This window comes from Desmodus rotundus, chromosome 6, assembly GCF_022682495.2.
Source record: "Desmodus rotundus isolate HL8 chromosome 6, HLdesRot8A.1, whole genome shotgun sequence".
NCBI classification, from domain to species: domain Eukaryota; kingdom Metazoa; phylum Chordata; class Mammalia; order Chiroptera; family Phyllostomidae; genus Desmodus; species Desmodus rotundus.
The window spans coordinates 19646491-19670183 of record NC_071392.1 but is presented as its reverse complement, the minus strand read 5'-3'; the positions used below and the strand labels follow the sequence as shown (position 1 = coordinate 19670183).

At 38.5% G+C, this 23693-nt stretch overlaps 1 protein-coding gene across 1 annotated transcript in view; it reads left to right on the top strand.

The window, feature by feature from the left end:
* Positions 1-332: 332 nt before the first annotated feature.
* The window catches only part of AHR (aryl hydrocarbon receptor), a 39322-nt gene continuing 15961 nt past the window's right edge, over positions 333-23693 (top strand). The window contains exons 1-2 of the mRNA XM_024577259.4: positions 333-549; positions 11532-11719. Coding sequence (XP_024433027.2) covers positions 485-549; positions 11532-11719 — 253 coding nt within the window. The 5' untranslated portion in view covers positions 333-484. The remainder of the gene's footprint in view (positions 550-11531; positions 11720-23693) is intronic.

Below are 23693 nucleotides of genomic sequence, written 5' to 3'. Positions count from 1 at the left end.
GGGAAGCACCCAGGATTGGAGAAACACCGGGAGTCTTGCGGCGGCGCCTCCCTTTCCCAAGGGGACGCGGCGGCGGTCACGGGGCGCGGCACCACCGCGAGCGACCCAGGCCGGGCTTCCAAACGGGCAGCTCAGGCTCCTCCTCCGTCCTGGCCGCCTCACCTGCGGACAGCGCCGCGCCGTCTCCACCGGCGTAGACCGCACCTGCAACGCCTCGCTCCGGGTCTCCGCCCTTCGCCGCCCACCTCCCACCCCGTTCGGCGCCAGGCCCGGGCGGCGCACCTGGAACCGCGGGGCTGTGGGAGCCGAGGGTCAGAGGACCCGGTGTCTTCCCACCTCCCGGGAGGACGCAGGTGGAGCGAGCGCGGCAGCTCCGTGAAATCCGGCGCCCGCCGCCGCCACTGCCGTCCCAGCAGCAGACGAGTCCCGGAGATCGGGCGGACGGTGCCTGCGCTAGGGGAGGAGGCGCCGGCGGCTGGGCACCATGAACGGCGGCAGCGCCAACATCACCTACGCAAGTCGCAAGCGGCGGAAACCCGTGCAGAAAACGTGAGTGTCCGGAGCGAGTCTTCGCGCGGGGGCTGGGCGCTCAGGCTTGCGGGTGCTGAAGGCGACCCCACCGCGTCCCCAGTTCCCCGCGGTCTGGTGATTAGGTCCATTCCCGACACAATGGAATCGAAATTCGGGACTGGGTCGAGACAACCAAGCCTTGGACTTTTCCATTTTTAATCATTGCATTTAAAAAATTGTCACCCCGTGCCCAGCCCACACGCACCGTCTCACACCCCCACCCACTTGCAGATGTTTTCTGTTGTCCCTATTTGTTGACAACTCCGGTGTGCCTGTGGGTCTGGTGGCTTAGATAACATAAGCCCGTCTTGAAATCCCCTTCCACTCTTAATATCCTCTTAGGTTAGGTTGGAGGACGGTCAAAAATTCTCTTTCCTGGCAGGGCCAGGTGCTTCAGAGAGCTAAACTTGCGCCACCTGTGGAAAAGGGGCTGCGTGCTCCGAAGGTGTTTTTTGGTCTGGTGCAATTGGCTTTCTGTTGTGCTCTTATTTACTTATTTGGAAGTAATTTTGTAGTGTTCTCCGTGACCATATCGGTATAATATATAGAGATGGCAGCAGGTATGAGTGTATGTAGTGCGCAAGGTATGGTGGGGAATTTGTTTTTTGAGCTGCCTTATTGGGGATCTTTGCACTTTTGCGGTGGTTTTAGGGTCTGTAAAGTAACAGATTTGAAACTGGGAATAAGTGAAACAGACATTTTCATTCTCGGTACCTTTCTCTAGTTCCCTTTTCCCCCTACTCCAAAGTTTTGACAATTCTAATAGAGTGATTACAAACAGATTTTTCTTGTTTTGGTGGGATATTTGCATGAAATGGCAAATAACTTTAAAATAATTTTTTTCAGAAAAACAAATTCGTGCTTGAGACAGATTTACTTTTGTGAGTCAGCTGTATTCATGTGTTTATTTCCAACTATCATCTCTGAGTTAATTTACTTCACATTTTTCAAATTTTCATAAAGAAGTTTAAGAGCACATTAAAGGTTTATTCAAAGCCCATCAGAAGTATGCATTCTGCTTAAAACTTAATTTAGGTCACAAATTCAAATCAGCATTTATATTTAAAACCACAAACTGGTTCAAAAACTTCATTATTCTGGAGTTTTAATTTCCTTTTAGCATTTCAATTGAAATCAGTTCTTCAGACCTAGACTTAGCATTAACAGAAGCTATTTATCTCTATATAAATAGGCTGATTAAAATTTGGAAATATTATCCTGCAGGGTGGCCGGCATTAGGAATACAGCCAAGACCGCATTTTCTGTCATGGCGGTTCTGTGACATTGATTTACATACTTGAATTTTGTAGAGTGAATTTTTGATATAAAAGTGTATTTGTCTAGTTTGATATTGCTCTTGATGGGTAAAATTGAGAGGCATCCCAAATGCCTGCTTTATGTATTTATTGTGCATTTAGGGTAATTTATAGTACCGGTATCAGGGGTTTTATGTCTATCGTCATAAAATTTGAAGATCTCCCTAATGGATTTTTTAAGTTACTGAGTTTCTGTCAGTGTGTTACATAAGGACCTAGATGACTTTAAAAAAAGAAAGTCTAGTGCTTTCCTTTTGTATTTATTAGAAAGTTTAAAATTTTGGGCTTTTAGTTAGCATTTTATTAAAGATCTCCTTTTTAAATGTATTACATTTTCCTTTTATTTATGTGAAGATGCACCTTTTATTATCTTAATATTTTAACATACTTCTTAAGAGCTATTATATTTGCATTTATTAATCTTTGGTAACACAGTGTTGCTAAAGCATTTCCACATTGCCCTTATTTTATTTAGTTAGCATAGATTTTTTCAGCTCTTTTTTGAGCACCTTGCATTGCTTCTAGTCCCATGAACGCCTTAAAATATCAGTACACTGCTCCGCAAGAAAAGCCTAGTGCTGGCTGGCATTTACAGAATCACATGAGATTATTTGTAAATTATTTTTACTGGAATGAAAAATGATTAGCTTTATAATGCAGTTAATCAAAGTTCATTTTAGGAATGCAGCCGTTAAACCTAATATTAAGGTTAATATGGATTTTTTTTAAGTTAAAGTAGTCCTTTGTAGCTGAGGTCTGAAATATGCCAACAATTCAGGAAAATACATCTTGTTTGAGCTGAAAATGCTGTTGAGATTTAACTTTGATCCTTTGAGCGAAAGCCATTTTATTTTTCTTAAAGAGAAAATACGGTAGAGTATGAGTATAAGACTGTTTATAAGAGGCCCGTTTACATATGCAGTTCTGTAAAATTTTGGAATCGAGCACATGACAGAATTTCAACCTGAACCTCTTCCCAACCTTCAATTGAGTTAATTAAACAAGATAAACTCCCCCTAGTGGCAAGTCTAACATTGAAAATTATCTTTATTTTTAAGAAATACATTATAAATGTGTTCATTTCACGCCCACTGAAGTTATGTTGTAGATAGTAGATGCTCAGTAAATGTTTCCTCCCTTTTCTGAGTAACGGAAAGTCAGGAAATTGAAGGATCCGGAGCAGCCTCGATTGGGATCCAGGTCCCTTCCTACCTTCAGGATGACATTTTCATGAGAATGGTAGGCATAGATTCTACTATAACTTTCCTTAAAATGTTGTTCCATACTTAACAACCCTGCTCAAACAAACAAACAAAAATTTTTAATTTAAATCTTATTCTTGTTTTATTTTCTTTGGAGATGATGGCATTTTTGTCAGTTTGTTGAATTATGTCGTCCCGTGAAGATAGGTGAAAAGTGTACCATTGAATAAGTAGACTATTTTTATCTCTACTGATAATAATTTTGGATATATTTTTGAAGTTTTATGAACAGAGAGAGTTTTAGTGGTATTTCATTGACTGTATTTCTATACTGACTGTTGGCAATAACAGGTGCTGAGTAAATGACTCCTACCTTTAAAAGTGTTATAAGCAGCCGTGAGGGAGCCAGCCATCAGGTGTCAGGACAGGACCGGAAATAACTTGTGAGCCTTAGCTGGTCCTTTTCTCTTTGTTAAAATACTCACAATGTTCATATAATATAAAAGTATTGTTCTCACTACTTTTGCTAAGGTGCTGTCCATTCTATTTAAATCTCAGGAACCTCATTATATAATACCTACTTAGTAGAATAAAATTCTGCAGTGTTTTCCTGAAAGTGTTTCATGCAAATGTAGTATGATACCATTTTCCTAATAGCCTGTAAAATAAAAGGATAATTTTTTTTTAGTTACATAATTATTTCTCCACCATCATTTTTCTTCAAATAACTTTATTTAGATAACTTATGCATAGTGACTATGGAGGCTCTTACATATTGAAACTACGAAATGAGTAAGTGAAAATGTTTAGTGATTGGTAACATTAAAAATGGCACACACAAAAAAGAGGAAACAGATATAAGTGGAAAGAGTACTGTGTCTAAACTAAAAGATAAGGTCTAGGTTCTTGTTGTTGTAGATCTGGGCAAATTCTTGGACCCACGTAGCAGCATAGTCAACACCTGCGACTAAAATGCCACTCGCACAACTAAAATGAGCAAACAAAAGCATTTTATAAACGGTAAAGACTGCTGAAGATGTACGTGGAACAGAAACATAAACTCTGTTCTTTAAGTAGTTTTAGCTTGGACTATCCCAGAACAGTCAGTTCTTTTGTGAGACAGTAAGAGGCAGTATGTGATTGTGTTCTCGATTCTGGGTACGGCAGAAACGTGCTGCTTCACTGGTGAGTAAACCTAAACAGTACATGCTTATTTGAATAATTAAGACAAATAAGTATCATGCAGACCTTTAAAAACAGTACTTAACCTGCACACTTCTGTTAAATTGTTTCTTTTTCTATATAGTGGTTTAATGTAACAAAAAAACTTCTCCTCATTAGTACTTACTGTGCTATAAACATGTACTGGGCTTTGTATACATCATTTTTTTCCAGCTTAAAATAGTACTATGAAAAGGTAATTTTTCAGTTTTAAAGACAGGGACCTGAGGTTCAGATTTAAAATTGTCAGGTAGGAAATGAAAAAGCTGACTTTGAATATTGGATCCCAAAATGTATGTTTTTACCAACTTCACAATACTGCCCAGGTGATTAAGTTCAGTGCTACATAGGGTACATCCATATCCTAGGTATTTCCTTATTGTTCACTGAGCTGAAATAGTTAACTGTATGAAATAAGTTATTTACTATTTCCCATACACAGTTTCCATACTTAAACCCATATTTGCATTCATACCCTTTCCTCAAGTCTTTTATTCCTCCTGTTTCACTGATTTGCTCCCTCCCTCCCCTCCTTTAAAACATGGCTTTCAATGGCTGCATCGTGCTCTATTCGTTCAGTGTTCCATAATTTAACTATTTTTCTTTTTTTGGGGGGGGGGAGGAGTTCTGTTTTTTCCTAACCTTTAAATATTTTAACTAGTTTTTCAGAGAATACCTTTGAGATATGTGAATTTCTATGCAAATTCTTATTTTATTAGGAAAAAATTATACTTTTAAGGTTGAGCCAAACATTATGCTCTGAGATATAGTGTCAAATTGCTCTTCAGAAAGTTTATATTCCCATTGGTAGCCTGTCCTTGTATTTTTGCTTAAAAACATTAATTTTGACAATTGACTTTCATAGACGAAAATGGTCGGGTAGGAATTGGGATTGTGTGTTGGGGCGAGTAGTAGTGAGGTGTTTGAAGATTTTTCTACTTGAGATGTCCTTTACATATAGATTTGCCTTGTCATATATCTTTTAGTCATTTTCACTTTGCTCCTTTGTTGTTTTTTGATGGGGTTAAAAATTCAATAATATGTATATGCTGTCTTCAGTTTAGCATGTTAGGTGTGAGCTGTTGACATTTATTCTGATAATTAAGGTTATTAGTGCTGTTTCATCTCTCCTTCACCTTTCTTAATCCTTCCAATATAATGTTACCACAATTTTAAATTAAATCCACTTTGCACTGTTTCATAATTTTTTAAATGATAAGCATTGTTTACTGTTCTGAGTAATACACTGTGATTACACTTGCCTTCCTTTTTTGTGTTTTCATTGATTTCTTTTCTACCTATTTTTCATCTTCATAGTTGGTTGCATCTGGGTTTGGCTGTCTCTTAGGTTTAATAGAGACAGACTTTGTGTTTCTGTCTCTTGTTTTTCCTTGTTTGGCGTGATTTTCTAAAAGAGCAGGGTAGTTGCAGAAAGCTATGTACTCTGACATCATGAAATCAGAAGTGACTTAGCTGTATTTAAGTTAGACGCCATCTCTCCATGAAACCGTCCCTCGTTACTGTACCCGAGCTCTTTCCTGAACTCTTGAGCATCAGTTTATAGCAGTGTTGAGCATACATTATGCCTGAGTTTGCCTTGTTACAGAATACATCTCCTCCTAGGACAAAAGATAAGCTACTTAAAGATAGGCCTCTCTTTTGTGTTTGCCTCTACCAGAGCTTTCTAGTACCATAGTAGGTGTTGGGGGCACATACTGGGTATTGGAGAGCTATTCACTCATTTAATAATTGACCACTAGTCTTTTCTGCTCATATTTTAGTGATTTTTGATGTAGTAGGTACTTTTTATGTGGGTTTAAACGGAAATACTAAAAAAAATGTATTAATACAAGAGGAACATTCTTAATGACTTTTTTCAGAACTGTGGCAGTAACAGTGATTTCTAGGGCATATTTCATGTTCCAGGTTTTCACTGTTAAAGCTGGTGCTAGAGGCTATGTGCTGTTTGTACCTCATCGCCTCTCCTTAGGTTAAAAAAATAGGGAAAGGGACTAATCCATCATAACTCTAGAGCCAGCAGCAGGAGAGTGGCCACAGAATTCTGACTCATTACGAGTGACATCCAGCCAGGATTCTCAGAAGTATTTGTAAATGTTTTTCTGCTTCATATGGGGAAGTAAAATACCCAGCTGTATTAAACCTACCAATGAAATGTAATGTATTTGAGCCAGAGAGCACCTTTGCAGTATTGTATTAAGCATGACATTTATGACTATAAGTATTCACCATTTATATTCCGAGATTAGTACGTATGCACTGAAACCGTGGGGAGGGAGGAACTGAAGAATGTGTAGGTTTAAAAGTTGGGCTCCGTTAGGTGTTGTTGGTATGGGAGGGAGGCTTCCTGGCCTTTGGATGCAGAGTAGTATCACCGTACATACAGAGCAGGAGGGAGCCTAAGTTCTGGGAAACAGAATGAGAGGACATTCAGGTATAGGGCCTGGAAATAAAGATAAACGAGTTATTGGTAAGTAGCCTGAAGCAGTGAGAGTGGATTAAATCACCCAGATGTAAAAGCTGATGAAACAAGCTCTGTGCTGTGATAGGTAATCTCTTGTTAGAAAATGTCACTTTACTCTTTTTTCTTTTTTTTTTAAATGAAACTATAGACTTTATTTGGATTTCATCGGTGTTAGTGTTAATGTCCTTTTTATTTTCTTTTTCTTCTTTGGGGGCTGTCATTTTATTTTTTACTTAATTTTATTTAACTTTTTAATTTTTGTTCAAGTACAGTTCCCAGTCAGGGCACATCATGGGTTGCAGGCCAGGTCCCCAGTGGGGGTGCGTGGGAGGCAGCCACACGTTGACATTTCTCTCCCTCTCTTTCTCCTTCCCTTCCCCTCTCTCTAAAAATAAGTGAATAAAATCTTTTAAAAAAGACGAAGACAATCTCACTTTATTCTAATAGGATAACTGAAACTATATGTTTGCATGTCATTTGAGATTTTATGGTAAATGCCTTATAAAAATATAAATACAGTTGCAGTAACTTACACTGGGTGGCTGGATTTTTCAGCTTTGTCGCAAACACTGAGCCCAGGTGTGAGCCTAACAGACACTTCAGACTGGGGCGAAGAGAGAAGGCTGTGCGGGTGGCGTTCAGACGGGCCCTGGGCATGCGCTGGGCCTGTCCCCACCAGCACGCAGAGGGAGCGCGAGGGGCCCCTGAAGCAGAAGCATGGCAGCCAGTCAGCTGGAGTCTCGATTTCACAACAGTCTGGTTGCAGGTTAGGACAAGATTTTTGAGGTTAAGGTTTAAGAAATAATAAATTTTTTCTTTGCCTGATCAACATCTCTCAGTCTATTTCGGCAGACTTCTGAACGCCAGATGTCCCAAATCCAATCTTACTGGGACATTTATTTATATTTCAAATACAGCCTTTTATTTAAATAAATGCTCGTGAGTATGTTTTGGCGTAGATTTAAAGACAAATCAAAAGTAAAAGTACCGGCATAACCCAAGTCAGGTGTACTTGATGTAAGATTACTATGTTTAATTATTCCGTACATCTTCAGTGTGTAGAATTATGGAATATTCTCACAAAATAGTGCTGAATATTTCTCACTAAATCAAGGAAAAAGTGTGCCAAAGCTATTACTTTAGTTTTAGCACCATTGGATTTGGAATGCCAAGTCCAATGGGTACTTCTCAATCCTGAATTTATTTAATTCCTCTGTGCATTTAACTTCCAAAATAGTCTACCCTGTTTCTTTTCCTTTCCATCATATTCCCCCTCTGTCATCTTTGCCTGTGCCTCTTCCTCAGCTGCTCAAGTCTGTGCTCAAGTGTCTGTCGTTTCTGTTTGATATACCTTGTATTGGGAAATAGAGTTGTTATCCTAAGCTACAAACTCTGGTCATTTGCAACCTCTCCCTACTCAACGTTTTCCTCTCCCTTCCTTCCTAAACCTAGTTGGTGACCAAGTGAGTTTAATTCAGTGAACCCCTGAGTCTGGCTGTGTACTCAGCTTTGTGATAGGCACAGAGTGCTGTGTTTAGTTATTTCAAGGTAGTCTATGCTTACTGTCCCTACCACTACTGCCTTTGGTCAGGCTCTTATCATTTCTTCTCTGGACATTTCTGATCAGCAAACATTAATTGAGAGTCCACTCTGTGTCAAGTACTATGCAGAGCAGTGGGGATGCAAAAATGATTAAGGTTCTATAGTAATAAGAGCAATAAATAAGTTATAAGCAATATAGGTTACATAATGCTTGACTTGGACATTTAAACTGATGGTAAATGTTCTGTCGTGGGCATAATAACGTGTTGGAGCCGTGCACGGGTTTGCGTCGTGTGAGGAGGCAGTCTCGTCTCGTGCAGGGTTGACTGCTGCAAAGAGCCAGCTCAAGATAGGCAGCGGTACTACTTGGAAGAATAACCAAGCCTCATTCTTGTACTGTTGCTGTTTCTCCCTGTGTCTTATCAGCTTGTCTTCAATTTTGTTTTACTGTTTTCTCCCCAGTGTTTTATAACCTTACTGGAAAGCTACCAAGACTGCAGGGCTGGATTTCATTTTTAATTTATGGGAAATGTTATCTGCACAGAATATTCCTTAATGGAATGGTTGTGTAAGGCATTTGCATAAGAGTAGAAGGTACAGAAAGTAGTACAGGAGGAATCCATTGTGAGTAGGTCAGGGAAGACTGTACAAAAGTGATCTATTTGAGTAGGGCTTTGAAGCTGGCAACACAGAGCAGGCGAGGAGCATGTATGAAAGCACCAAAGTACATGTTGGTAACAGTCAGTGATTTCTTAGCTCTGGAATATAATGGGAAGGAAGGCTTTGGCTGGAAACAACGAGGGCAAAAGAATAGTTAGGGGCCTTAGAAAGACCAAAATGCGTTTTTGCACTCTAGGCCAAGGAATGCGGGCCATGCAGAGCTGCTGAACGTTTGAATCAGAGGATGGAGCTGGGCTGGTATTTTAGAAAGAAGTGCTAGCCTCCGTGAGCTCTGCCCTGCATTCTGTCCTCTCCATCACCAGAGTCAGCTTAGTACAAACACCACCCGGCCATGTAAATCACAGCTGAAAGCTTAAGATGACCCCCCAGATCCCGAAGTCCAATTTCGTATCATTTCTGTGAGGAAAGTGGCTGCGGCCTCTGCCTTGAACGTGTCTGTCATCAGACACCCACGCGGCTGGCTGACTCCTTGGTGGTGTTCATGTCTGTGCTGAAACATTGCATCAGAGGCCTTCCCTGGCGGTCAGAACCAGCACCCTGTCACTCCTTACCTCCTCACCTGGCTTTGTTTTGTTTTTTCCCAGCCCGAAAATTACATGTTTGAGGACATACATATCCTCCCACTGGAAAGTAGCTTTGTGAGAACAATAGTTTTAGTGTGTTTTGTTCACTGCTCAATGTTCTGTGCTGGGCATATGGTGGGTGGTCAATATTGGTTGAAAGAATGTGGTCCCAACCAGCTTCCCCTCCTCCTCTCCTTGAACCCAGTGCTTCCCACTTTAGACAGGGGACTTCTAACACAGTTGGCCATTCCTCAGTCATGCTTCCTCCTGAAGTCCTGTTCCTATTTCAAGACTCATTTCATATACCACCTGTAAAAATCTCTTTTCAAGTAATTGTTCCCAGTAATTAGCTTCTGTAACACTTTTCAAATGTGGAGGAGAAGCGTGTTTTCATGGACTGCGCAGGGCATGATAGGTGCAAATAAATATTTATGTTAACAAGTGATTGATACGTAGAGTTAGTAGACATGCATTACAGGTAAAAGTTGAAATTCAGTTGATTGATTGGAGAAACGTAGTAACCAGGTGTGACTTGAACTTGATGATAAATGCAGTATGATTAACGGAAAGTAGCTAGAGAAACAATCACCAATTTCTGTTAATTATACAATTACACAAACAGCCTGGAGATAGTTTTACTTACTTATTTGTATGTATGTCATTTTACCAATTTAGTAATCTTTTTTGTAGAAACAGCACACAATATAATAGAAAAAATAGAAATAGGCAAGTTCTGAAGATATTACTTGGTAGGGACAGTGTAAAAAATGTTAAAATTTCATATTTACTTTTTGCACAAAGTATTATTTCTGCACGTACAACAGTGAAAACAAATTATCTAGGAATATTTTGATTGCATCAAATTAATACCACTATACTCAAGACAATTTCTGCTTTTTAAAAATACTATCATTTGAATTGTCAAAATGCCTTTGTTTTCTCATTGAAACTGGAAAATAGTCTTTGTTATAAGAACACTCCAGATAATTCTTTATTTTTCTGTCAGAAAGGTACAGAGGCATGATAAAAAAAATTACTTAGTTTCTTTTTTTTACCAGTTTCTCTATTTCCGTCTCCACATGGGTGTCAGATGGTCTGTCAGTTCACCTTACATAGTGAATTTCTGCTGTGACTTCCTGGCTGAGGCCTGTGTGTGGAGTAGCCCAACTTCTCATTGCTCAATCCAGGCTCTGCCCCTCACCATTAGTGTCTCTTTCCTCCATTGAAAATCATACCAAATGCTGGGGTTTCATTGGATTTTCTAATTGAGGGACAAACTATGGATGCTGCTAATAAAGTAGCAGTCATAAAAGCCAAATTTTCCAATAATCACAGTTCACCTCTAATACTTGTCATTCAACAACTATAAGCATCTGCAGTCAAATGTTTTCTCCTCTTGTAGTGGAGGGTCCCGTTAGATGGTGCTGTAACCATCTGCAGGGTCCAAAGGGCCTCGTGTTGTCCTGAACAGGATGGAATGGTTCAGTGCAGGAAGCTGGGGTGGGGAATATAAGTGTTTTATTAAGGTTGCCCTTATTTATCTGCAACATAAACGATGCCAAGATGCTTCTTGTGGAAGATTGAAAGGAAGCATGATTTTCAGATTTCTTTTTTTCCTTTCCCTAACAGTGGATGTGTTTAAAGGGAAAAAAGTCCTAGTAGATTTGTTAATTGGGAATCACTATGGCACAAATGTTGAAGTATATGAGATACACTCGGCGTTTTCCTATGATAGGTTCATGATCCTTTAATACAGCGTTATAAAGAATTTTACCCATTCCTGTTTTGCTTAATTAAGATATAAAAGGAGTATTTGAAAGGATTTATGTAAACTTAAAGTAGATTTCAGATGTTCGCTTTTATGAGAGAAATATTGGAGAGGTGCTGTATAAGGCAGTGGAAATGTTTGCTTTATATATTGTAGAGTATTTATGGCATTTTGTTTGTTTTTTAGCATCAAGCCAATCCCGCCTGAAGGAATCAAGTCGAATCCTTCCAAGCGACACAGAGACCGACTCAATACTGAGCTGGACCGTTTGGCGAGCCTGCTGCCTTTTCCACAAGATGTTATTAATAAGCTGGACAAACTTTCCGTTCTTAGGCTCAGTGTCAGTTACCTAAGAGCCAAGAGCTTCTTTGATGGTAAGACAGAAGGGTTTAATTTTTCTGTAATCACTTATAAAATACTTGTGTTGAATTTGGCTGTTTCTGCTTCACTGTTGAAAACTGCAAAAATTAGCCATATGTGAAAAAGTTTTATTTATTGCTGTATAGTAAAACTCTTAAAGTAGCAAAGCCAAATATCTAGTATTTCCAAAAGTCAGTTTGCCAGATTTATTCACCAAACAGATGCTGCCATTAAATGATAATGTGGTCTCATTCTTTGAAAAATTATATATTTGGAACTTAGGCTCATATTAAGTATGTCAGTTCCCAGTTCCACTTCCTTTTCTAATTTACTTTTTAAAAGTCTCTCTCTCTCTCAGATGGAAAGAGTAAAACACATATTGATGACTGGATTCCCTTCAGTATATTTATATAGACATGTCATTTCATTTATTAATTCATAATTAGGTATAATTCTGCTTTGTATTAACTCTGTGTTTATCTAGGAAAGTGTAATTAAAAGTTTTCTTTTCCCCTGAAAAGGGCATTTGATTATAGGAGTCAGTGGGATTTAATTCTGCTCTGGGCTACTGAGAAACTGTTTGACAAACCAAACCAGACAGCATCCTCGAACCTCAGTTTACTCAGCTGTAAAGTTAGGGATTTGGGCTAGGCGATATTTGTTACCTTTTAGTCCTACAGTGTTTCCTAGTCATGAAGAATAGTTCTGATCTGGGCAATAAACACTGATTTGAAGATAACGATTTCAGGGTTTCATAGTAGACACAAATTTTCTCTGATTTGCATAAAAGGTCTTTAAATTTTCAGTTTTCATCTGTAGCAGACCCTTCATCTTCTAGATGAGTTATGTGATATCTGTGTGTGTGTGTGTGTGTGTGTGTGTGTGTGTGCGAGCTATATAGTTATTTTATGATAGAGCTGAAACTAGAACTCAGGTTTCCGGATGCCCTATATTGTTTTCCTGACTATGTCTCAATTACTTCTCTTTTCTGGGAACCCTCTATGTAGCAAAATCCAGAGAAATTTTCCCTACGTCCACAGTCCTCAAAGTATAGTCTGCAGACAAGCAGCCCTAGCATCCCCTGGGAACTGGGAGAAATGCCAGACCCGGCCCCCTCCCAGACCTAGGGCATCGTAAACTGTGGTGGTGGGGCTGGATCTGCATGTGAAGCCCAGGAGCCCCTGTGGTTGACTGTAACCCAAGGCCACTTCCAGCTCCGTGGTGGGTGGTCCTGATCTCCAGTGTGCATTCCCTCGCTGTGCTTACTGCCTGACCTGTGGCCGGGGTTCCGTGACATGTAAGATGCGCTCTCTGCTTAAAGTTCACGATCTAGAAGCCAGAGAGGCATTATTCCTGGATTCTGGTAAAGATGTGTTGATGTGAGTCATTTTGCGTTTTCATTTCCTGCTGCTGAATAATGAGAAATCAATCTGTATGTTAAAAAGAGAAAAAATACAGGTTGTTCCCTGTTGAGAAGTAGTGGAGTAGAACCAAAGCTGCTTAGTGAGTTTGTAGCCAGCATGCCATTTAATGCTAACATAATTACTGCCTTTCGAGGCTGTGTGTATGCACACATGCATGCATGCATGCATGTACACACACATTAATGTGTATGTATATTTAGTGTATAAACTTACATACTTTTCCCCCATGATTAGACATGTATGTCCTGTTCAGTATCTCAAGTAAAGGAGTTTCCAAAGAATGTCATAGTGTAGCTGGAGTTCTTGTTACAAAGTATTTTCTTAGCTCTTCATTAGTGAGTTTGTGTGTTTTTTTAATTCTGGTTTGGTGCATTTGATAGGAGACTCTTAATCCCTTATTTGCACTATCAATTATATTATCTTGAATTTTAGGTCCTTTGCATTACTGGTGTTTGAACTTCAGTGTGCATCAGAATAACTTGAAGAGCTTGTTAAAAATGGACATTCTGAGGCATGCCCCTTTTAGGCTGATTCTACATAGTCCTATGTAGAACCCAGGAATCTATAAGCAGCCTAGATGAGTCTGAGACAGTGATATAAGTTGTTCTTGATTATACCCTGAAGTACTTTTTAAAATCTTGTTTACATGTGCCTTCTGAAACACAAATCCAAATGTACAAAATTTTAGGAAGACTGTAAGTGTGTTTGCTTGGGTTTCAGTGGGATGCACATCTTAAACAGTTTCTTAAGTTGTTCAGATACAAGAGTTAGATGGGAAGTGAGGGAAATAATCGGTAAAAAAGATACTAAAGTCTTGTTCAGACCACTGGTGGTCTAGGACGGAAATGCAACCTTTGAGAGAACAGAGGGGTAAAAATCTTAATGTAATCCTTGTGACCTGAAGAAATACTGAGTGTAAACGAGGAGACTTGGAGGAGGCCGACGGTGAGGAGGATTTTTGTGTGCTGAAACCACTATGAGGGAAGCAGTATAGCGAGGTGAGGGGAAGCTCTAAGTGAATAACAGGATGCAAACAGGGGGTGTGTGAATTCCTGCGGAAAGAACAATATAAACGAGTAATCATACAATCTCGTTAGAAAGGAAACTCAAGTTTTACTGTAACAATAGATATTTTTCCAAGAAAATACATCTATTTATTGCAAGTTTAAATAATCCAACTTGGATGGATCTTCTTAAACTTTGGAGCCAGGACTATCCTGCTTAAGCAAAACTTAAAAAAGTTTTTAAGTACACATGAATATTTAGCTGTATGTAATTAATTAAAACATTCTAAAATATAGCTTTGAAGTGTTTGAACAAGACTTAGCTATTTTTCAATTATGTTAAGGTTCAAAGCAGTTTCTTTACAATGTTAAATTAAAAGTATTTTATAATAAATTTAGTAACTCAAGATTGTGCTTTATTCTAAACACTGCAGATTCTGAATTGACAAAGGAGAAATGGGAGAAGCATTTCTGCCATTTAATAGCTCAGGGTCTGGTATTTCAGGAACTGACAGTGCGTGGAAACCTTTGAAAATGTACATGTTAAACATTTGTAATGCAACATTTAAGGAGTATTTTCAAGGGAAATAAAATGCTATCAAATACTACTTAATAAATGCTGGTTGATTAGTTTGGATTTCAACTAAAATAACTGAAGGAAACTTCGAGTGTTTGGTCCTTGAAAACTCTTGAACTGCACATATTCAGACAGTAAAGCTCAGAGAGTTGTTTTTCAGTTTGTACTCTATGTTCATGCTACAGATGAAGTAATCTGTAAAATGTATTATAAAATGTTTTATAATACAGTGCTTTATTTTGGGGGTGCACTTAAACACGCCATAGATTGCCTCTTTCTCTCACTAGAATGGAAGTTCCTTGAGAATATTGTGTTTACTGCTATATCTTAAACTCTTCAAACAATGCTTGCCACATAGTAGGCATTTAATAAATATTTATCAACTTAACTTCACTAACCTATGTCTGAAAAAATGTAACATTCACACTGAATATTTTAGATGATGTGTTTAGAAATATATTTCTGGGTCTTGGTTTAAGATATTTTTTACGATTTCCAGATAATCTGTTAATAGCCAATTTGCCGTTATTGGTTACATCAGTTATTTTATCCTCGCTCTATAAATATCCAGATGCAAGAGCTCTTTTTTTTTTATTGAGTTGTTGCAGTTAGACATTTTTTACAGGGCCTCTGATGGGCTGGATCAGAGAGTGAATCGTGTACGAGTATGTAAGGACTCAAATGTCAAAGCCCTGGACGTCTTTTTGAACCGACTAGTGTCGTCTGTACCCTTTCTTGGTGCTTTCAGCACTGCCCTTTGCGTTCCCTAGCCGTACTCTTTGCCCCTTTGCCATCGTTTTATATCCATCATCTTGTTCCTGGGCCACTGCACCTTTTCTTCTTTGCTGGACGTTCCTTTTGTACTTCCCAGCAGTCTGGCAATCTTGTTACATTGTTTATTTTTGTCAGCATCGATGGGATGTACAAATAGGACTCTGGGTTTAATAAATCACCCCCTTTGGAAATTTGGGATATGAAAAATTCCAGAATAAAATGGTACTGTATTGTTTATTCTGCACAATGGACACATTTAGACATGCTTTAGGATGAATAATACGTTAATAACAGAAATAACAGATTAGTTAAAATAGTAGAATCTGCTTACGTTCTGTGTATTCGGTTTCCTCAGCAGCCCTGCTCTTCTGTGTTGCCTTCTCTTCTCCCCTGCTGCTGCTTATTTTTTAAAGACTCCTCTTAATTATTGTCTTCTCTAAATTATTATGTCTGAAGTATTTCTGGAGAACCTTTTTTGTTTTTGGCAAGGAACAGAAATTCAAAATTGCTATTTTCTGATGCTGGCAATTAAACATGGTCAAGTGCAATTTTTCACCTCTCAAGATAGATTAAATCAAACCGGTGGGGAGCCTGGGGACAGCTAAGTGATCAAGTGTTCTGTGTCCTGACGTGTGCACGTCCTGGAAACGCAGTCTGGAAGAGGTCCTCCAGTCCTTGCCTCTGTGTTCAGACCTGTTCGCCAGATCTCAGAATGTTAAGATGTCATTTTTTTTTTTACTTAAAAAAATGGAACATAAAAGGAAGAAACAAATCACAAAATGAGTATCCAACTCAAATACCATGTTACCTCTGAGACGGAAAACACTAAGTTTAAATAACTTAGAGATTGTGATGAATAAAAGTTTATTAAGGAGGACTAGGATTTGTGTGGCTACAACCCAATCTTTGAAATTGGTTGATCTTAAGAGAAAGGATGGTTTCCTCCTGTCTCCTGTCTCTTCATGACGGAGTCAAGCAGTGGGCTTGTTGACCAATCTCAGTGGGCTTGGTAATGTTTTATTCTTAGTTAGAGTAATGTCAGCACATAAAAAATTTGAATTAGATTTCATTACCACCATTTAAAATACTCATCATCATATAAGTATTGTGTTTAAATGATTTCCCTTTTTACAGCAACTCCAGAGTTAAAAAATTGGGAATGACTAATCCATGTTCTCTGTTGAGACACAAGTATCTAATGAGGTAAAAAGGCAGAAAAATATTCTTTCTGTGAGAGAGTAGTGGAGGTCAGTGGCATGTAGTATGTGATAATTCAGTAAAATATTCAGAGTAAGTATTGCATCATTTAAAATACAGTTATAAACTGAAATCTTTTACATTCTCCCTGCTGAGTCATGGTTTTTCTGTATGACTCTTGAAAATATTGAGATGCATACATTTACTTTGTGGAAAGGAAAGTTTTCCTTCCCATAAGAAACAAAAAGATGTTTTTGTGTTGTGCAGGTTACATTAAGCCTGACAAAAGTGAGTTTGGGGGTCTTTCTGCTTATTTTAAAAACTAGGTAACGTGGGGGAAAATCTCTGTCTTTAATCCTTCTACATGCCCACAATGACCACCATTTTACAGAGTGTGGTGTTGATTGCATGCAGGAATATTCGAAGTCTCACGAAGTCTGAAACTGCTGTGTGAGTGATGATCTAGCATTCGTCCTGTCTCACTGCTTCTGGTGGATCTCTGTCCACTTTTATTTTCTTATAATTTTTTTGCAGATGCAAAGGTTTAGTGATAAAGGAAAGGAGTCTTTATTCAAAAGCTTCACAATTTTAGAATAACAGCTTCCACTTGCATTAGTCACCGAGGCCTATCAATTAAGGCTAAACTCATTAACTCTTTAGTTACAGGTTTAATCACTTAAGCCTATCGTTAAGGCTATACAGTCTTTAACACCTGAGTTCTGTCATTCCTTGTTTTAATTATCTTCTTTATGTATTTAATTGTTCAAGTACTGTTAGCTTGTATTTTAAATTAAAAATTATATGTGCTCTCTTCTTAGTCTTCCTTTGGAAGGTACTTTAACAGTTCGAGTTCATTGGGTTTTGTAAAGAGAGCTATTGTGTTTATTCATTTTTAGCTTGTGTGTTTCTCTGGATTTCAGTCCTGTTCTGGTATCTGGTATCTGCTCTGTGTAACAAGAGCATTATCTTGAAAAAACAAATATATATATGTATAAACACCAAGAATGTGCTTGAACAAGCAGTAAAAATGAATGAAGTACAAATCCTTTTTAAGGGTTTTTATAAAGTTTAATGGGTTTGTATCTGTCATTGTATAGTTATTACCAAATTATTGACTGTATTCCCTGTGCTGTACATTACATCCCCATAACATTTGTTTTATAACCGCAAGTTTGTGTTTCTTACTCCCCTGATTCTAGAAGTGTTCCAGGTGGGCGTGTTTGACTAAGAGATCAGCACGTTCGAAACGGTCAAGTCGTGGTTAGTCTTATTTACCCATGGTATTATCCGGCTTACATGGTAGTTCAGCTACGTATTTTCCCCCCAGAAGTCACATTCTAAAACATGAAAAACTGTAACATTTGTGACACCTTCCATAACTAAAATTGTAAAATTTAGAGTCTTTTGAAGTTTAGTTTATGAACTTTATGTAATTCAATCCATGCAAATTGAAACATGGATGAATAAAAAGGATAGTATTCTTACTGAGTCAGGTTGAAGTGGTATTCAAATCTTGGCTCTTACATTTAATAACGTGACCTCTATGGATTAGGAATTCAAATAGTTTTTTATCACATTCTAATTTACAGTGTGAGATTCATTAGATTCTATGAATAAATTTAATATTTTATGATTTTTATAGGACAGTTTCATCTCTGAGTGTTTTTGTTTGCTTCGACAAGTTTTCTTTTAAAAAAAAACAACAGTGACAAATGACAAATACATATCAAAGATTCAAACAGTAATTCAGACTCATGACATCCTTTATTGTATGTTTTGCTTCTTTCCTGTCTTTTAAATTTACTGCTTTAATGGGTTTTCTCTTTGATCGTGACCAAGTGTTACATGACTCTAGGATCCTTCATTCCCTAATGGCTTGGCCATGAACAGGTCCAGTAGGTCATAAATTTGCCCTTTAGCTTTTTTTGAGAGGCAGGGTAATATTAAAGCTGGCCAACTTTCAGCAATTTTTTCCTTTTTATTTTTTTTCCAAATACAGGTTTTAAATGTCTAATTATTTGATTTTTTAAAGTACTTTCTCTTAAATTTGTGTGTGTGAGGAATATGAAACCATGGTAAGGTGATAAATGAGTACACTTAAAGATGCCTTCACTTGGTGTTTCAGTTCTTAGAGGGCCAAAGAGAAAATGCCACATGAAAGTGTGAACAAAAATGAAATTGAAGTCCGTAGAGAAAAATAACTCTAGAGGTTCTTGGTTGTCTATGGTAGCCATAAAACCATTCAGGTATCAGCAGTGGGTGGTTAAGAGGGAGATAAGCAGTCAAATTGGATGACTTAACCTGAAATTATCTGTATTGAATTCATTCAGTGTCTTGTAGCTTTAAATTTGCCCACCTGACGTGGGGGTGCCTTTTATGGTCAGTTTTACAGAATACTTCAGTGTCAGCTGGGTTCTCGACATTGTTGACTTTCAGCTGTCTGGTCTGTGTGCTACGGAGACAGCATTCCCTGTCGTTATCTCAGCACGGTGGGGTGGGGTTGGGGGCGGAGAGTGTGTCCTGTAACCAGATCACTGGGGCATGGAGGCAAGTCCAACCTTGTAGCCTTAGATAAGACCTTCAGCCTCACTGTTCCACACTGTCCTCGTGGTCATCTCAGCATGGACAGTAGGGATGCTTGCTAGCCTGATGTTTGAAGTTCGTAGTGGATTTGTCCTACAAAGAAGAGATTTGTGAGGGAAATTTTACAGTTAAAGTTGTTATATAAACGGTAATGATTGCTTGCAGGATACTGATATTTTACCTTATTTAATGGTTACTGTGTTGTTGAATATGCATAGAGGCCTCTGCGGACCTGGTGCTAATCCCATCTGAGAATCCCTTTGTTGAATTAATTTTGTATTTTGATTTAATGGTAGTAATTTGCTAATAAACTCGTTTCAGCCTTTTGATGTAATATGTACTGATTTATTTCCCCATATCCTTTTTAGAAGTGGCACACTCTCAACTCGAGACACTCAGGGAGAAGTGACGTAGTTTGCTTTGGTGAGGATATAGACTGTAGGTACAGAGGGCCTGCTGCTGGCTGGCTGTGTGCGCTTATGGAGGTTTCTGTTACTGCCCAGCGTTCGAGGGTTACTTCCTGAAGCCATTCTTATGAATAAGTGCACTCTCTCAGGAAGGACTGGTCCTTTTAAAAAGTACGAGGGAATGAGATCCAGAACATTTGTAAGTTACTTCTAAATCCTGTCACTACTTCTCAAAATGTGTCACCTGGTCGTCAGGATCACGTGGGAACTTTCAGCAATGGAAACTGTGGGCCCTGTCCTAGACCCACTGAATTGGGAAGTTCTGGAGGGCGGGGTCCAGTGTTGCGTTTCCACAGCCTTCCAGGTGGTTCCCACATCCATAAAAGCTGGAGACTCACTGCTCCAGCTGATTAAATTCTACCCAGAATGCAGTTTGAATTCCACTCTTGTATGTACGGAAAGCTAAATGCAACTCATTCCCCGATGAAAAGATAAGTTAACTTGCTCTTGGTGATTTCATTAATCCAGAAACCTAACATATAGTTACAGTAGAATCACATATAACTAAATGTAAAACTGGAAAAATGTTACATAACATTTCTGGAAGTCAGTTTCCATTTAAGAGTAGGAGGAGGTCTAAATTTAAGGATTTTTTAGCTTCAGGATGATTTTTTCGTTGTAGACACATTGTGGGCATCCCAGCAGTCCTGCGAGGTGCTCATGAATGCGCTCCTTTAGCGATGAGAGAAGACTCAGTTATTCCTGTGGTGCCCTCTGTGTCAGCCGCCCTTCATGGGTTGAACCTGAGTTTATCTCCTTGACTGTCAGTAATAGATTCCAGGTATTACTACTCAGGTACTCTGCACATCATTTTTGCCCTCACAGGAATTTGCCTCCAGAGGTATCACTGTCCTCATGTAAAGCGAAAGAACCTAAAGGTCAAAGGTAGTTAGCGTGGGGGGAGCAAGCAGTCTGGTAGGTGGTTAATAAGAGCACACACGCTTAGGGCCAGGCTCCCCGGGTTTTTAATCTAGGCTCTGCCACTTACAGCTCCGTGCAACCTTGGGAAAGTCTCTTAACCTCCCTAAGTCTCAGTCTCCTAAGATGTTGAAAGGTCAAGAATGTCCAGTCTCACAGGACTGTCGTGAAGATTAAATAAGATAATAATACATGGAAACTGCTTGGCATACAATACGTGCTCAGTAGGTGTCATACTACTACTAAGGGAATTACTGAAGGCCACGCAGACGCCAGGAAGGAGCCCTGGTGCCAGCACCCTGGGTCACTTTCTCACTCTTCTGTCGCTTTTTGATAATCAGTGAAGACACGTATGTGTGAAAGTGAGTAGAAGTAACAGCTCCTAATAATTTTAAGAAGGGAGAGGTAGTCAGTATATCAAGAAAGAGATCAAACTTCATAGAAGGCATAAAGTACATAGTTTGGGTTGAGAGGCCAGGACATAAAATTAGTTTCCTAAAAAGTCACACTAGTATTTTTTTAGATGAGAATGGGAAGGGAGTTCACCCTTCCTGGACCATCTTTGCACAATATTTATATAAGTCCTTTACTGATTATTAACCTGAAACATGAGAACAACAAATACTGGAAGAATCCTCCAGTGATCCTTCCTCACTTGCCACTTTTCCTACTTAAGCAGTAGTTGTACATATTAAATATTATCCTTCCAATATTTAGAAATTGTAGGCATTGTTGTTTAGAAAGAGTTTGTTCTTTTTATTTTTTCTTTCTTTCAAGTTCCTCTAATACTTCAATTAAATCTAATTCTGGTACTTAATATTTTTGACATTCTTTTCTAGTTCTTTATTTCCCTAGCTTAGATTCCCTACTTAAAGACAGTCTGTCTGATGTCTAATTACATTGGCTAATATCCCCAATATAAGGCCAGAAACAACTTGTAAATTACTCTGAGATGAATGGTCTCTTTTATTTCTTATTTATCTCCTCAGTGGCCCAATAACTGACACCAGTTCCATTGATTAAAAATTAACTTTAAAAGATTCCTAATAAGATAATTTAGACAGTTTCAGTTGACACTGTTAATGTCCATTTTTTCAGGTTACTTTGCTGGTTTTATAGTGTAAGGGTTTTGATTTTGTTAATTTAATGGCAAATCTTCTGATATTTGGCCTAACTCTTAAATTGTGCTGCAGTGCATACTGGAGATTTGGGAAAAGTGGTGGAGTGTTGTTGACCTGACACTGAGAGATTTTAGTGCATTCAAGCAAATTTGGCCATTAGAAAGCAAGCAGCAACAATGAACTTACGGGACAGAAAGGGAGAAAAGAGAAAAGGCCTTTCTCTGTCCTGGTTTTCAATGAGAAAAGATTAAGCATTTCCTTTGGTCTTAACTGTTAGATCAATTAATTTACCTCAAGCTATTTTTTTTGGGGCCCAAGGAAATCTGTTCTCTGGCCTTTTGAAATTGTTATATTTAGAGGCCAAACTTTTGGCCTCTTCTTCTAAAGAGACATGTTTCAAGTTCTGCAAAGGTGATAACTTGGCATACGATTCCAATGTGACACGTGCACTTGGTGATTTACCAGAATGTACATTTCAGACAAGAAAAGGTTGTGTATGTGATGCTTTGCTCAGACCGAGAGGAAGTCTGGTTATTAGTAAGTCTCCAGTTTTTCACCAGGCCTCATTATCTTGCTCAAATAAAAATCTAATGAAATAAGAAGTCTTAAAAGTAATGTCAAAGTTAGTTTTATTTAATGCTTTCTCTTATTTAAATATCACAGCTTTTAGAGAACAGAAAAATGCGAAGATATTATGGCTGTATTTAAAAGGTTATACTTTATAATTAGCCCATAAGCTCTGGGAAATACAGCTAATCATCGAAGCTTCCATTTATTGACTGGTTAAGCTGCTATATTCCAGGAACTTCACATATTTCCATTATTCTTCACAATCCTTCAGGATGGGTACTTTTTAAAAAATCCTCACCCAAGGATATGTTTTATTGGTTTTAGAGAAAGAGGAAGGGGGAGAGGGAGAGAGAGACAAACATTGATCGGTTACCTCCTGTATGGGCCCTGATGGGGGGGGTTGAACCTGCAACCCAGGTATGTGCCCTGACCAGGAATCAAACCTGCAACCTTTTGGTCTATAGGAAACACTCCAACTGATTGAGCCATCTGGCTAGGGTGCAGGATGGTTTTTGTTTGTTTTTTCAACTACTTCTTCACTTATTAGGAGACAGGCTGAAAGAGTTCACACATTAGGTGGCCAAGCTAAGATTTGAACTTAATTCTGTGAGATACCAACACTCACATGCTTTAAAATAAGATAATATTTGAGACTGCTTGGAAAAATTCTAAGTAAGTAAATGGTAGTTATTATTTCTGTTCTGCTCATGTTGCCCCTCAGACTGCAAATACACACACACAAACACAGAAAGAGAGATGGGAAGAGAGAAGAGGAGAGAGAGCATCACAATATGCCACTTCTAAAAGTAAAGCATTCCACCATGCCATCAGCATTTTTCATACATACCATCCACAAGCAGTTAGAAGGTAGTAATGAAGGAGAAGTCACTTCATAAGATGCCTGATACTTAGGGTTAAACATAAAAAATTAATGTGCAAATCCTTTTTATGGAAAACCTCAACACATTCTAGGGGGACACAAAATGTAGACTTGAGCAAATGAAAAACACAGATGTTCTTGGATAGAATGGTACATCATCGTAAACATGATAATTCATAATGAGTTAATTTATAGATTTAACTTGCACCTAATAATAATACTATTTTTTACCCTAAAACTAGACAAGATGATTCTAAACATAATGGAAATATATTTCTTGATAAGGCGTATGGTTGGTCTTTCCTGTCACCCCCACTTGTTCATTGATGTTTAGATAAATACATAGAGGTATTAAAATCATTTCTTATTGATAATGTTCTGATGCACCTTACCTCATAAGTAGACAGGAATGGGGGGAGTGTTCATAGCAGCACCATGCAGTTCCTTGAAACTTCTAAGTTATATGCCAAAAA